The following is a 14,302-nucleotide window of genomic DNA, read 5'->3' as shown; positions in this document are numbered from 1 at the left end:
TGTTACTTGCTGTATGCAGTTAGATTCTGCTAATGCTGCCACCACTGGCGCCAATACAACAATGGGAGACTAGGGGAAATGCCATGGTAAGAAAGGACTAAGGGACAAATCCTGGTCTAATTGAAATTCATGACAAAATCTTCAGACACCAAATGACACACTAAAAATGTTCTATTTTTAAAGTGATGCTGAGGAGCCAGAATTAGAGAATAAAAGGATTCTGCACATTGTCTAATGGCAGAACACACGTGTTTTATCTAATAAGAACAAGGATTACAGGCAACAAAGGACCCAAAGTCATCCCTGTGAGCCACTGACATCAAGGGGAGCTGGAGCAGGCCCATAATGTGCAAAGTGCATTATTTTGGTCATACAGCCCATTTGAAATCAAATCGTTGGCAATTTAAATGGAAACATGCACAATAGTAATCAGCAGTAGTATCTCAATGCTGATTGACTATAAAAGGAAGTGACATCACTGTAAGCCAAGCTTTGATGTATCCAATTTGTAAAATTTACTTTCTCATTATACAGTACTTTAAGTGTTGCAGTCATTAGGCCTCAATTCAGCACAGCACTTAAGCATGTGCTTAACATTTAGCATACGACCAGTCCCACTGAAGTGCTTCATGCTTTAAGCCTGGGCTTATGTGGTTTGCTGAACTGGGATCTTATTCCGTCATTGGTCCATTCCTTAGATCATTTACTCTTTTTTTTTTTTTTTTTTTTTTTTTTTTTTTTAAGGTGCATGGGTTTTTATTCTTTCATTTAAGTATAGCAAAGAAGTCCTAAGCAAATTATTTTAAAATTTATACAAATTTTTTTATATAATTTATTCTTATTGCAAACATACAAAGGTTCTAAAAATTCATTGAAATAGTTACCCTAATGCCATTATCTAAAACACCAAAACACAATCTAAATAATAGCCAACATAATTAATTTAATTTTAGCTAGATTAATCTTCAATCAAGCTGGAAAATGTTGATTACCTTCTGATCACAGGAGCTTAATATTTTAAACTAGAATATTTTAGAAAACTAAATGTTGCAAGGTCTTGCTTGTATCACAACAAAGACAGACATTGTACAGTTTAATTTTCAAAGGATATGCAGTCTTACCTCCACAATAGCATTCAGGGCAGTGTCAGCACCAATGCTAAGGTCGGTGCCTGGCACATTGTTGCTAATAGTAGCTGGCAACACACAGATAGGAATGCAAAACTCCTCAAAGCGAGCACGTGCCTCAGTTAATTGCAGACAACTTTCATAGGCCTGAAGCAGCGGTACAAGTATTATTAGCAATATACCCTTGCAAATGGATAGCAAATTATTATGCATTCAGCTAGTGGCTCCTTGCGTGTGATGGGAGGGTTGGCTTTCCATTGGCACAAAATAATATTGGTAATATTAAGGAGGGACAAAAAAAAGTTTACTCTGAATACCACAACAGTGCACTGGGGTCGCATTGGCACAATGCTCTTCTGAAGAAAGCGCAGAAGGAAGTTAATGTGAGTTCGTACAGAGTGAAAATGAAATGTGGATAGTGCAGAGATCTGAAGCAGCTAAGCAGAAATGTAAGCAGCATGAGTGTACTAGAAATAAGTCACCTCAAAATAAGTTAAATGAACAAACACTATTCTATATACGGAATAGTTTAAGGAAAGGTAACTAAAAAAACACCTACACTCAGAAGAAAATGCTTGTGGATACACTGCTATTATAGACGCTGCTTTTTTTAAGCTACTGCTTTGTCCTGGAAGGTGAAGACACACCTTTGTCACTGAAAGAAAAAATCATGAAAATATGGCCTGTGTTTTCCAAGTGTCTGCAAGAAGCATTTACATCAGGAGATACCAGTTTTTATGCATGCAACCTGGATAACTGTGCATAAAAATACAGGGATATTGCACAGGACCATATATTTTGCAGGAACATTTTAGAGGCTTTTTGAGCGATCTTTTGGGGATTTCATATCCTATATGGTCAGGAGATAAATGTACAGTGTCAGGTAGTCTGTGTGTTCTCAAAGGCTCCAGAGTTCCTAGTACTCTTCTCTGTAGCAAAGGACTATGGAATGTGCAGCTGTTCTGACTTAGTGAGTGCACTAGTCCAATTCTTCCTCAATGTGCAGTAATCCTCAACACCCATTGTGTAGAGAGAATGTGAAAAATCCCCACATATTTAATGAATCTCCAAAGGAAATCCAGATCCTGTAGTACTTTTTCTTTTCACTAGTCTCGCTCTCCCAGTGGGAAAAGGGGTGCACCGTGGGGTGGGACTGGGTATAAAACACCTCTCATGTAGCAATAGGGAGAGCTCTGCAAGCCAATCAGCCTGCCCCCACTAAAATCCATCAGATGTCTGTCTGTGTAGTGGCGGATTGTAGGTAGGAAATGGGAAGGGAAGAGGTGATCTACCTGGGACATTTCCAGGAGGGAAGATGGGGGATTGGAGTCCATGTGGAGGGTCCACGTGGCTTGGAGGTATGACGTGGTGGCAGGAGACCGAAGTGAAAATCTCACCTCCAACACTCCATCCCCGGATATTTTGGAAATTTTACTTTCACTTACAGCTAAAACTCGGATTTGACTGATCCCAGTGTCACTTCTGGACTAAAATGCTGCCCAGTTATTGTTGCAGTGCTGAGACGTGCCACAGGCAGGAAAGAGGGGAATGGCATTTGTCTTTCAAGATCAGCCACTGGGAAGCCTTGGTGGGGGAACTTCACAGAACGGTCACTACCCCAGCCCAGCCAGGCTTCTTTGAGTTTTTTCTTATACCAGAAAAAGATATACTGATTTGGGAACTGGTTTTGTTTAGTGAAGCCTCAAAGCAGGTTGAACATCTGCAAAGCACTTACGAGCACAGCTGCAGTTTTAGCCAGAGGCTTTGGGAAAGTAGTTCAGTTAGAGGGAGAACTGAAACAATTATCGGCACAACCATTTAGTTAGTCTGCAATGAAATATACATTTTACTTGCATTAAATACTGCGTCGTTTCATTTGATGCGTTTTTAGCAAACACATGCGTGAACACTGTGCCGTAACCCAGGATTGCTACTGTCTGAAGACATGCAACAACCCAGCATCAATGTTGCAAAAAACCCCAAACAGTCACTTTATATGAAGGGTATATTTCACACAGTCTATAAAGGGTTAAATAATTAACAGATGGTTTAATAAATGGTTAATCAATTGTTATAGATTGTATAACCATCTAGCCTAGAACACTGATTGCTCATCTCTGTAACATGCTTATAACATCTATGAATCAGTTCCAACCCTTTATAAATATAGCCTTAATATAAAATGTGATCAAAGATACTGTATAAGAACATACAATAACTCAGCATCATTCCTCTTCTACCCAGCCCCCATTTGCTGCTGTTTCTGGTTCCTTCCCCAACTTGGTTAGATGGTTCACCCCTTACCTGTGCTGCTTTCCTGACAGGCTGTTTCTCCTCCCTCACACATGGCTGGTGCTAGGCTGCTCCTCTCCAGCTTTTCCATTCTCCATGTGGCTGGCATCTTTCCTTTCCCCTCCCCTCTTACTCTGACTCCCACAGGGCTATGCCTGTGCAGCAAAAGCTGTGCACAGGCTAGTGTGGATAACCAGAGCAGCAAAGGGAGTGTAGCACGGGCAGTTCAAGAACAGCACAGATTTTGGGTACGAACTTAGCTCACCAGCCCGCTCTGAAGCCTGCACTGTGCTATCTTCACTGCTACTGTTACCTGCACTAGCTGGACTCAAACTAGCTCAGGTAGGCTAACCTGTGCACAGCTTATTGCTGTGCAGACGTATCGTGAACTCAAGACTTCTTCCTGTCTCCTGCTCAGCTCTTTCTTTCTTTCTCAGCCCCTCCAAAGCCCATCATGGTTTATGTCGTTTCCAATTATTTTCCCCCATCCTCTTACCAGGCTCTGTTAGCTGTGAAGGGGGCTGTAAATTAGTTTCACTCTGTTCAATCAAATGCAGAGCTCCCTGCCTTCTGTAAAATCATAGTGCAGAATTTTCTCTGAAATCCTCCCCTGGCTAGAGAGATTTGTGCTGCAGAATCCAAGCTTACATTTAAAAATCTAGCCTTTGGTGTTACAAAGAATATAATTTGAAAACATTGACCAGTGTACACTTCCTGAGTGCTGTCCTCCTAAATTTGCAGACAGCCTGAAACAATAGCCTTGAAAGGGCTGTCTCATTCACTTTCATAGATCGTTAACACTAAACATTTTAATTTAAATATCATCACCATGTTAACGATCTAACTGATGATTTTTTTTTGCAGAAACTACCAGCTAACATGCTTATCCCACAATCCTCAAATGTCTCCTACGCCCAGCTAGGTGCAAAAGTGCCAAATGCTACCTAGTCAGCAAACAAACCTCTACAAGTTTGCCCCAGATTATCTCGGCAATGCAATTATACAGCGTTACTACAAAAATCTTTGACATTATCAAAAATGAAATATAGGGACAGCAGAAAATTAATTCCATGTAATATCAAAACGAACAACACAGGACAAATTGTACTGAGCATAAGATTCACTTTTTAAATATGTGATTGATAAAAACCCTCCATTCTAAAATGCAAGTGAAACTGTCACAAAATTTCCAGGGTGCTGGGCTAAAGAGCCTCAGAATCCAAGAATCTTGCTACACAATTTAGGTCCCATTGCTAAAGAATGCACAGGCCTTTACTGGAACCTAACCACTCTTTTCTTTAGGTTGTAAATTCTTCAGAGCGAAGAGTCCTATTTTTTCGTAGTTCATCTTCTATTCCAGGGATCAGCAACCTTTGGCACGCAGCCCATCAGGGCAGGGCCGGTGCTACCATTAAGGCAAACTAGGCGGTTGCCTAGGGCGCCAAGATTTGGGGGGGCCAAAAAGCGGTGCCCCCAATTTTTTTTTTTTTTACAGCGGTTCCTCCCCGAGCACACAGTCGCTGCTCCACTTCTCCTGCCTCCCAGGCTCGCAGCACCAATCAGCTGTTTGGCGCTGCAAGCCTGGGAGGAGAATTAGAGAAGGGCTGTGTGCTTGGGGAGGAAGCGGAGCAGACGTGAGCTGGGGCGGGGAGGCGCTGTATGGCTCCTGGGGGGAGGAGGGGAGCCTCAGGGCAGGGAGGGAGCTGCCGTGGGGGTGGAGGTGCCTCAGGGTGGGGGGGGGGGGGCCGGGAGCTGCCACCGGGCTGTGGGGGGGGGGGGGGGGTCACAAGGTGGAAGTTTCACGGAGGGCGCAAAACTTCCTTGCACCGGCCCTGCATCAGGGAAATCCGCTGGCAGGCCGGGACAGTGTGTCTACCTGCAGCATCCACAGGTTCGGCCGATCGCAGCTCACACTGGTTGTGGTTCACCATTCCAGGCCACCGGGAGCTGTGGGAAGCGGCGGCCAGCACATCCCTCTGCCCGTGCCACTTCCTGCAGCCCCCATTGGCCTGGAATGGCGAACCGCAGCCAGTAGGAGCTGCGATCGGTCGAAACAAACCATCCCAGCGCAACAGCAGATTTCCCTGATGGGAAGCGTGCCAAAGGTTGCCAATCCCTGTTCTATTCAGTGCTCTTATGAACCCTCTCTAATTCAGAATTTCTGTATGTACATTAGTTGCAACATATTAACTCTATAATATTTTTCCTGATTCCAATGAATGGGAAATAACTAAGTACTTTAAAAGATGTCGAATCACCACTGGATGATTATCAGTTGTCTGTATGGCGAGAAATACCCTGAACTACCCATGATTTAATTTTGAAGTTTGTTTACTTTGGGATCTAGTTGTGGTTAGGAGAGATATTTTACTTTTTTCTTACAGGCATCATGACAATAAGTATCATCCTTGAACAGATTTTATATACAAACACATCTTGGGCAACACAGGGAATACAGTGCAAAAACTAACCAAAAATTACACTTGTTGTATGTACAGAGGACAATTTATCCGATTATGAAAAACAGGAAGTCAGTATCCTATAATGGCACTTAAGATATTGCTTACTTGCCTGAGTACTTTTCAGACATTCTAACACAGACAGCTAAAGTAACCAGCCACATTAACTGGTGTGGATCTCAAAAACCTGTCTATACACATACTAGAGGCCTCATTACCCACTAGCAGACCACATACTTACCTTATTGCAAACTGAGAAAATTGACAAAGATTGACATTTAAGTGAGAACAGTAGCAATAAAACAGTTGCTCTGAATCCCTACAACTAAGTTTCAGGTCACTTTAGTGCTCATGAAAGATGCCAGACTGATAGCATTGGAAACTATGTCATATACTTATCCACAGAACAGGGACATCAGGAGTACAAGGACCATTAACTTCACTACTAATGTGTTTTAATACCGTGCTAGAGGAATCACCTGTAGGAGGAGTTCATTCTTCATGCCCGTGCAATATCTCTGCTCACTATTCTCACTCACATGAACTGGAAAGAGACTGCCTATTCATATTTAACAAGCCAATTGGTCATTACAAAGGGTAATGTCACTACTCAGTATGATTTGGATGACCTTAAAGTGAAAGGTTCTATGTCAGTGGTGGGCAAACTGTGGCCTGCGGGCTGCATGCAGCCTGTCAGGGTAATCCGCTGGCAGGCCGCAAGACTGTGTTTACATTGACCGTCCACAGGCATGGCTACCCACAGTTCCCAGTGGCCACCATTCACCGTTCCCAGCCACTGGGTGCTGCAGGCAGCCAGACCTGCGGACGGTCAATGTAAACACTGTCTCGTGGCCTGCCAGCGGATTACCCTGATGGGCTGATTATGTTCCATTACCAGTTCTCTGAGTGGCCCACCATAGCTTCAGTTCAGATGCTTAGAGGGCAAAAGGCTTACACAGCTTATGAACTTTTGTAAAAGAAAAAAAATCTTGTTTTAAAAAAAAAAAAGACTTTTTAAAATACAAGGTTAGTTCTCTTCACAGCTGAATTGAATCTATGGCTTCCTGAACCATTACATTTTATATACATCTCAAAACACAATCTAGGAAGAAATAAAACACAAGAACTGGACAAAATTCTAGCCTTTTATTAGTAAAATGTATCAGCTTCCAAATAGATAAAACGATTATATTAACATCATGGGAATACTCTCTGTCTGATATCTAGTGATGTTACCTGAAATCTAAAATCTTTCCCAGTGTATTGCAAAATATTGCAGTGTGTCCTGCTCTATGTGAAACAGTCTACAAACTCTATAAAGATGATAGTTAAGTAAATACAGAAAGCCCATGAAGAAAAGAAAAGCAGGCATCATGCATTATAGCATTATTTTACTTACCTTGATTTGCTGTCAATCTTTTTGGAATGGAGAATTTTATTTACCAGAACTGGAAACAAGGCCAACTTAGATATAATATGAACCATGTGTAAAGAATAATTGAGAACTAAATTTTGATCAGCTATTTACAGTCTGGACAAGGGCAATATTATAAGGGAAAATATACATCTAATAATGCATGAGGGTCTAATTTTGCTAGAAGTAAATAAAATGAACAGTTGACTTTCATATACAGGTAAGTTAATAAGTATATTGATGTATAAAAAATGATGTTAATGCTCTTGGAATTAAGAAACTTGAGAAATCCTTCAAACCTCTCAAAAATGTCAGGTAAGGACTAAAATATTCAACAAGGGTATGTGTATACTGTAATGACATACCCACAGCTGGCCCATATCAGCTGACTTGGGTTGTGGGGCTCAGGCTGTGGAGCTCTAAAATTGACATGTTGATGTTTAGGCTCAGGCTCCAGCCTGAATGTGTATTTTACAGCCTCTCAGGCAGAGCCCCCTGAGCCCAAGTCAGTGATGTGGGCCAGACGCAGGTGTTTTATTATAATACAGACCTATCCTAAATAACTTAGGAGCTGAAGTCCCATTTTCAAAAGTGACTTGAAAGTCACTATCTGTCACTGAAAGTCAGTGCGATTTATCTGCCTTTACACTTACACTTTTGGAAATGGGACTAAAGGGCTGTTGAACATTTCTCCCTATAGCTATAGCCCTGGATCAGGTTAAGGCCACAATATTATAAAACACGGGACAAAAGCTGGAAAGTGACACTTCAAGGTACACTAATTAAGTAAGCATGCTATGAAGGAGAGCTAGAATTCCTTCAAAATAAATCCGGAATAAAATAGGTGTGGCACTTTGGCCTTAAGAAAGATCCTCCTTAGTAGTCTGAAGTTTATGCAAATCTTAGATTTTAAACGTGGACTCTCTGTACAGATTAAACATGTTTTTTTCCAAATATGATTTTCTCTTTTCAAAACAGTTTTCAATTCACTGTTAGTTTTTATCCAATGAGAAACAGAATCCTGGTTCAGAATGTATAAAAAGAAAATAGCTATATTTGGAATAAAAACAATAAGATTTATTTTTCCTGACATTTCCAAAATGGCTCCGATGAGATGTAAGTTTACGTTTTTGACAACAAAATAAGTCTGTGTTTTAATAAGTGTCTTTATTTTCTGTCCAGTCAAGGTGAGTTATTTTGGATAGTAACAGGTACATCTTTTTAGTTAATGATAATAGAATAAAGGAACTTTATTGTGAGTAGCTACCCCTTCCAATCAGGATCAAGAAGAGCTATTGCAATGTATTTTTGAATGATTATTTAGTGAAAATGTTGCTTTTTTTTTTTTTTTATTAAGAACATAAGAACGGCTATACTGGGCCAGACCAATGATCCATCCAGCCCAATATCCTGTCTTCTGAAAGTGGCCGGTACGAGATGCTTCAGGGAGAATGAACAGAACAGGGCAATTTACTGAGTGATCTATCCCTGTCATCCAGTCCCAGCTTCTGTCAGTCAGAGGTTTAGGGATACCCAGAGCATGGGGTTGCATCCCTGACCATCTTGGCTAACAGCCATTCATAGACCTATCCTCCATAAACTTATCTAATTCTAATTTTGGCCTTCACAACATCCCCTGACTCATGAGTTCCACAGGTTGACTTGGCGCTGTGTGAAGAAGTACTTCTTTGTTTTAAACCTGCTCCTTATTAATTTCATTGGGTGATCCCTTGTTCCTGTGTTTTGTGAAGGGGTAAATAACACTTCCTTATTTCTCCACACCAGTCACCATTTTATAGACCTCTATCATATCCCACTTTAGTTGTCTCTTTTCTAAGCTGAACAGTCCTACTCTTTTTAAATCTCTTCTCCTCCAGAAGCTGTTCCATACCCCTAATAATTTGTGTTGCCCTTCTCTGTACTTTTTATATATTCTAATACACCTCTACCGCGCTATAACGTGGTCCTCGGGAGCCAAAAAATCTAACCGAGTTATATCAAACTTGCTTTGATCCGCCAGAGTGTGCAGCTACACCCATCTGGTGCACTGCTTTACTGCGTTATATCCGAATTCGCGTTATATCGGGGTACAGGTAAATATCTTTTTTGAGTTGAGGCAACCAGAACTGCACACAGTATTCAATGTATGGGAGTATCATAGATTTATAGAATGGCATTATGATACTTTCTGTCTTATTATCTATCTCTTCTTTAACGGTTCCTAACATCCTGTTAGCTTTTTTGACTGCCGTTGCACACTGAGCAGATGTTTCCAGAGAATTATCCACGACGCCAAGATCTTTTTCTGCTATTTACCTCTCCCCATTGTGAAAACTTACTATTTATTCCTACCCTGTGTTTCCTATCTTTCAACAAGTTACTGATCTATTAAGAAGACCTTCCTTCTTATCCCAAGATTGCTTACTTTGCCTAAGGGCCTTTGGTAATGGACCTTGTCAAAAGCTTTCTGAAAGTCCAAGTACACTACATCCTGCATCACTCTTCTCCATATGGTTGTTGACTCCCTCAAATAATTCCAAAAGACTGGTGGTTCTTTCCTGACATATTGTGTTCATCTATGTGTCTGATAATTCTATTCTTTATTAGAGTTCCTCAGATTTGTCACCTAAAAAGAGCTGCTCAGGTGTGGGAATCTCCCTCACATCTTTTGCAGTGAAAACCGATGCAAAGTAGAGCATTAGTAGAATATCTACTTATTGGAGAAACATCTGAGAAATAAAACCTAATATTTGTAATATATAAGGACATCCTGCAACTGTTTATTTTAACTGGGTACTCTAGTGTTTGATGTAGAGAAGGAATTTCCTCTCCTGCACTGCTATAAATTGTCACTAGTTTTTGTCTTTGGGCTTGGTGGTGGTGCTTTTTTCTTTTTTTCTCCCCCCTCCTCTGTATATGTATGTAGGAAAGACCACTTGTGTGTATACAGTGTTGTTGTAGCTTTGTCGTGCCCAAGATATTAGAGAGACAAGGGTAGGTGAGGCGATATCTTGTATTGCACCAACTTCTGTTGGTGTGAGCGACAAGCTCTTCTTCAAGTTCTGGTTCAATAAAATATATTACCTCACCTGCTTTGTCTCTCTCACTTGTGTGTGTGTGGCAACCTAATTCTATTACTTTCCTAAATCCAAAAGTTAAAAAAATACATAAAATAAAAATGGAGTCTTTCGATACAGTGCATGCGAAAAATGGTTGGAACTTCTGGAGGAAAGAGAAAGCTAAGTGTACCAAGATTTTTCAGTTCAGTAAGTATCACTTGCATGCAGTCACCAAAGCATTTTGCAGATTATGTTTCCAATGTTCTGATCTATAAAATATCCACTTCTAGCCAATTCAATCAGCATTAACTTGAATGCTCTGTTAGTAAGCACGCACACTTGAACAGACTTACATCAGTTATAGTGTTCAGAGCAGTATCTGCACCAATGCTGAAATCTGAACCCGGTACATTGTTGGATACAGTTGCAGGAACCATAACCATTGGAACACAGAACTCGTCATATTTCTCACGGGCAGCTGATAATTCCAAAAGTCCCAGGTAGGCCTGTTGGGCACAGGCATGATGTGAACAATTAGAAGGGATAAAAAGAGGACAAGGGTGGAAATATAACATGGATGAGGCCACAGGGAGAGCCATTTTTACCACAGCACACATCACACATTGGGTTAATAAGGAACCACTAAAATCTAACAAAAAAATACATAAAAATTAAATATATATATATATACACACATATATATACACACACACACACACATTTAAAATCTGAGACAAACAATAAGTACACCTTTCACTCTCAATGAGCTACATACTTTATACATACCTAATGCTCCATATCAGAAATTGGCAACCTTTGGCATGCGGCCCGTCAGGAAAATCTGCTGGCAGGCCGGACGGTTTGTTTACTTGCAGCATCTGCAGGTTCGGCCGATCGTGGCTCCCACTGGCTGTGGTTTGCCGTTCTGAGCCAATGGGGGCTGTGGGAAGCGGCGGCCAGCACATCCCTCGACTCGCACCACTTCCCGCAGCCCCCCTTAGCCTGGAATGGTGAACTGTTGCCCGTGGGAGCTGCGATTGGCCGAACCTGTGGACTCTGCAGGTAAACAAACCGTCCCAGCTCTCCAGCAGATTTCCCTGATGAGCCAAATGCCAGAGGTTGCTGATCCCTGCTCTATATAATAGAAAAATGTTACTGATTCCCATACATTTTAATATAGTTATTTTCATTTAAATTCCCTTAATCTCATTGATATGGACCTGATTCAGCAAAATACTTTTGAAGGCACATAAATCTATCCACATTCAGGAAGTCACTTAGGGAAGTGTTTAATTTTAAACATATTCTTGCACACTTTCCTGAAACGGAATGCTTTCCTGAAACAGGGCCTATATGAAGTAAAAGTTATTTTGGTTAAAAGACTTAAAAACTTGTCTCCAGAAATAAAAATATATTTCTAGATTATTCACTCGGAAATTAAAATATATCAGAATAAAATGAACATGTGAACTGGAGTGGCTTAAGCAAGAAGCCAGGGTGCAGTTTTTATTATAATTTAAAGACTACTATGGGGATTTTCAAAGATGCTCTCATTTCTCAGGAACACAAGTCCTATTGGAACTTGTGTTCCTAAGTCACTTTGCTCTTTTGAAAATCTGTTCTACCCTGCTGTCTTACCTTTGATTGAGGAAAAAAATGTATTTTGTTTTGCACTTACTATTAACTATTTGGATTCCAAAGCTCAAGAGACATGGATCATCTCCAAAATTTCTTATCTCAAAAGCTCTTGCTCTGTTCCATATGTCAAAATTCATCATAAGCAAAATTTTAGTTATGGGCAAAAGAAAATATTCTGGTGCTTAAAAGTGAGTGTAGCATGTTTCAATTCCACTCCAGCAAACAAGTTAACAGAACAACTAGGTAATGTACCTCAAATCCACCAATAACCATAAGGGCGTTGATGTTATTAGTGCGCATCTGGTCAGCAATCTTCTCCAAATACTTTGCAGGGAGGGTACTAAAAATAGTTCAATCAAAAGGAGAACAGAGGTCAAATATCTAAGGATATTGCTGACAATACCCGTTTGTTTCGGTAGGATGGGTTGTTAAATTATCAGTACAGTGAAAAGTTCTATATTTTACACACTTAGGCTATGTCTGCACTATGAGCTGGTAGGGCAGGGTGATTCCCTTGCTTGTGTACCCATATTCACACTTGCTCTTATCAACCTAGTGTGAGTATAAATAGCAGTGTAGCCTTGGTAGCATGAGCAGTGGCAGTAGAGGCACAGGTTCGCCATGCCAAGTATGCACCCACCGGTTTCAGGTAGGTTTGTATTTGGCACATCTAAGCCATGCCTCTCCTGCCCTACTCCCTCCCCGGTACTACTGCTATTTATACTCTAGCTCGATGAGAGCTAGTCCAGTATGTGTATTTGAGGAGAGGAATCACACCCCTCGCCTGTAGTATAGACGTAGTCTTATCCATAGAAAGATTTTATTTTCTGGCTATCACTTATCTTGAGATGATTACACTATACAATTGTGACAAAGGAAGCCAGGAAAAGACTTTTGTGGAAATCCACTCCAAAAATTAGATAAACTTAGTCTATTATATCTTTAGCATGTCTTCTCTCTGTTCTTTTAAACCATGAGGAGCTAATAGTTTTTACTTAAGGTTTCCCTATTGCCAACAGTCCTAAACTTTACTGATTTAAAGGTGATTTAAATAGGAAAGTTAGATTTCACAGATCTGATTTCAAGTTATTTGGTAAATAGTTTGAAAGAATGTGTTAGTCACAAGATAAAGCCATGATTCTGCAGGTTGCTCCATGCAGATAGACATAACATGGTTCTGCATGGACACGGCAATCCATTCACAAGTTGTATATCGCAAGACTGCAGTGTGCCATGTAACCATGCATCTTGTAACTACCTACAATAATATCCTGCAGCAATAGCCTTAACTGTCTTAAAGGAATGATACACAACAAGGGACTATTTTAATTCTGTCTCTACTGAAGGAAACACATTAATACCACAAAATGCTGAATATTTACATCCTGAATGTAAAAGAGAACAGATGTCAGGTAAATTCTCAAAAATCAATACTATTGTACATTTATGTATTGAAAAGACAGCACATGCAGCTCACTCAGTGGCAGATTAGCCACTGGAACAATGGGGCACGTGCTCAGCAGCCCCAGCCAGTTGGAGGGCACCCAGAAAAATGGGGGCACTCCTTCCAGGCAACAGGGTCGGGGCATGGGGGCTTTCCCCATTCTGCCTAACTGGCGCATCTGTCAGGGAGCAGGCTCAGGGCGTGGTGGCTTGCCCCGCTCCTCCTACCTACCTGGTGCTTCTGCTGGGGAGTGAGGTTGGGGCATAAGGGCTTGCTCCATCTATCTGCCCGGCGCTGCTATTGGGGAGCAAGAGAACTCCTGTGTCCCCAACCCCACTCCCCGGCAGGTGTGCCAGGCAGGGGGCAGGGCAACCCCTAACCCTAACCTGTGCCCCAATGTCATTCCTCAGCAGGAGCATCGAGGGTGGGGGGACTGCAGGCGGAAGGGGTTGGGAGGGGCTCCCCACTTGCTCTGGCCCAGGGCCTCACAAACCCCTAATCCACCTCTGAGCTCACTAAAAGGTATGTTTTGGCCACTGTTCCTTCTACTTGGGTAAAGTGACCGCAGCCAAAATTATGATATTACCGTTTTGTGCCAAGAAGCGACCCTCCTTGGCCAGTCCAACCTCCAACATCTCCCCAGCTGATTTCCTTTATCTACAAAGAAAGTTAAAAAAAGAGGAAGTTCCCTTAAGTAACTTTCCAAATGCTACTTCTTTGGTCATGCAACAGATGCAGCTTAATGTAAAGCTTTTGGAAAAGACGGTTACTCACCTTTGTAACTGTTGTTCTTTGAGATGTGTTGCTCATATCCATTCCAGTTAGGTGTGCGCGCCGCGCGTGCACGTTCGTCGGAAACTTTTTACTCT

General features: G+C 41.4%; 1 protein-coding gene across 3 annotated transcripts in view; it reads right to left on the bottom strand.

Moving 5' to 3' along the window:
- Nucleotides 1–14,302, bottom strand: part of PFKP (phosphofructokinase, platelet) — an 83,006-nt gene that overhangs the window by 13,937 nt on the left and 54,767 nt on the right. Inside the window, exons 14-17 of one of the 3 annotated variants that reach the window (XM_050942239.1) lie at nt 14,020–14,090; nt 12,242–12,329; nt 10,705–10,857; nt 1,122–1,274 (exon numbers count right to left, since the gene is read on the bottom strand). In XM_050942239.1, coding sequence (XP_050798196.1) covers nt 1,122–1,274; nt 10,705–10,857; nt 12,242–12,329; nt 14,020–14,090 — 465 coding nt within the window. The remainder of the gene's footprint in view (nt 1–1,121; nt 1,275–10,704; nt 10,858–12,241; nt 12,330–14,019; nt 14,091–14,302) is intronic. The other 2 variants (XM_050942237.1, XM_050942238.1) reach the window with 2 other exon arrangements.

Source organism: Gopherus flavomarginatus, chromosome 2, assembly GCF_025201925.1.
Source record: "Gopherus flavomarginatus isolate rGopFla2 chromosome 2, rGopFla2.mat.asm, whole genome shotgun sequence".
Lineage (NCBI taxonomy): Eukaryota > Metazoa > Chordata > Testudines > Testudinidae > Gopherus > Gopherus flavomarginatus.
Note: the sequence above shows the minus strand (reverse complement) of the source record. Positions and strands in the feature narration are given on the sequence as shown.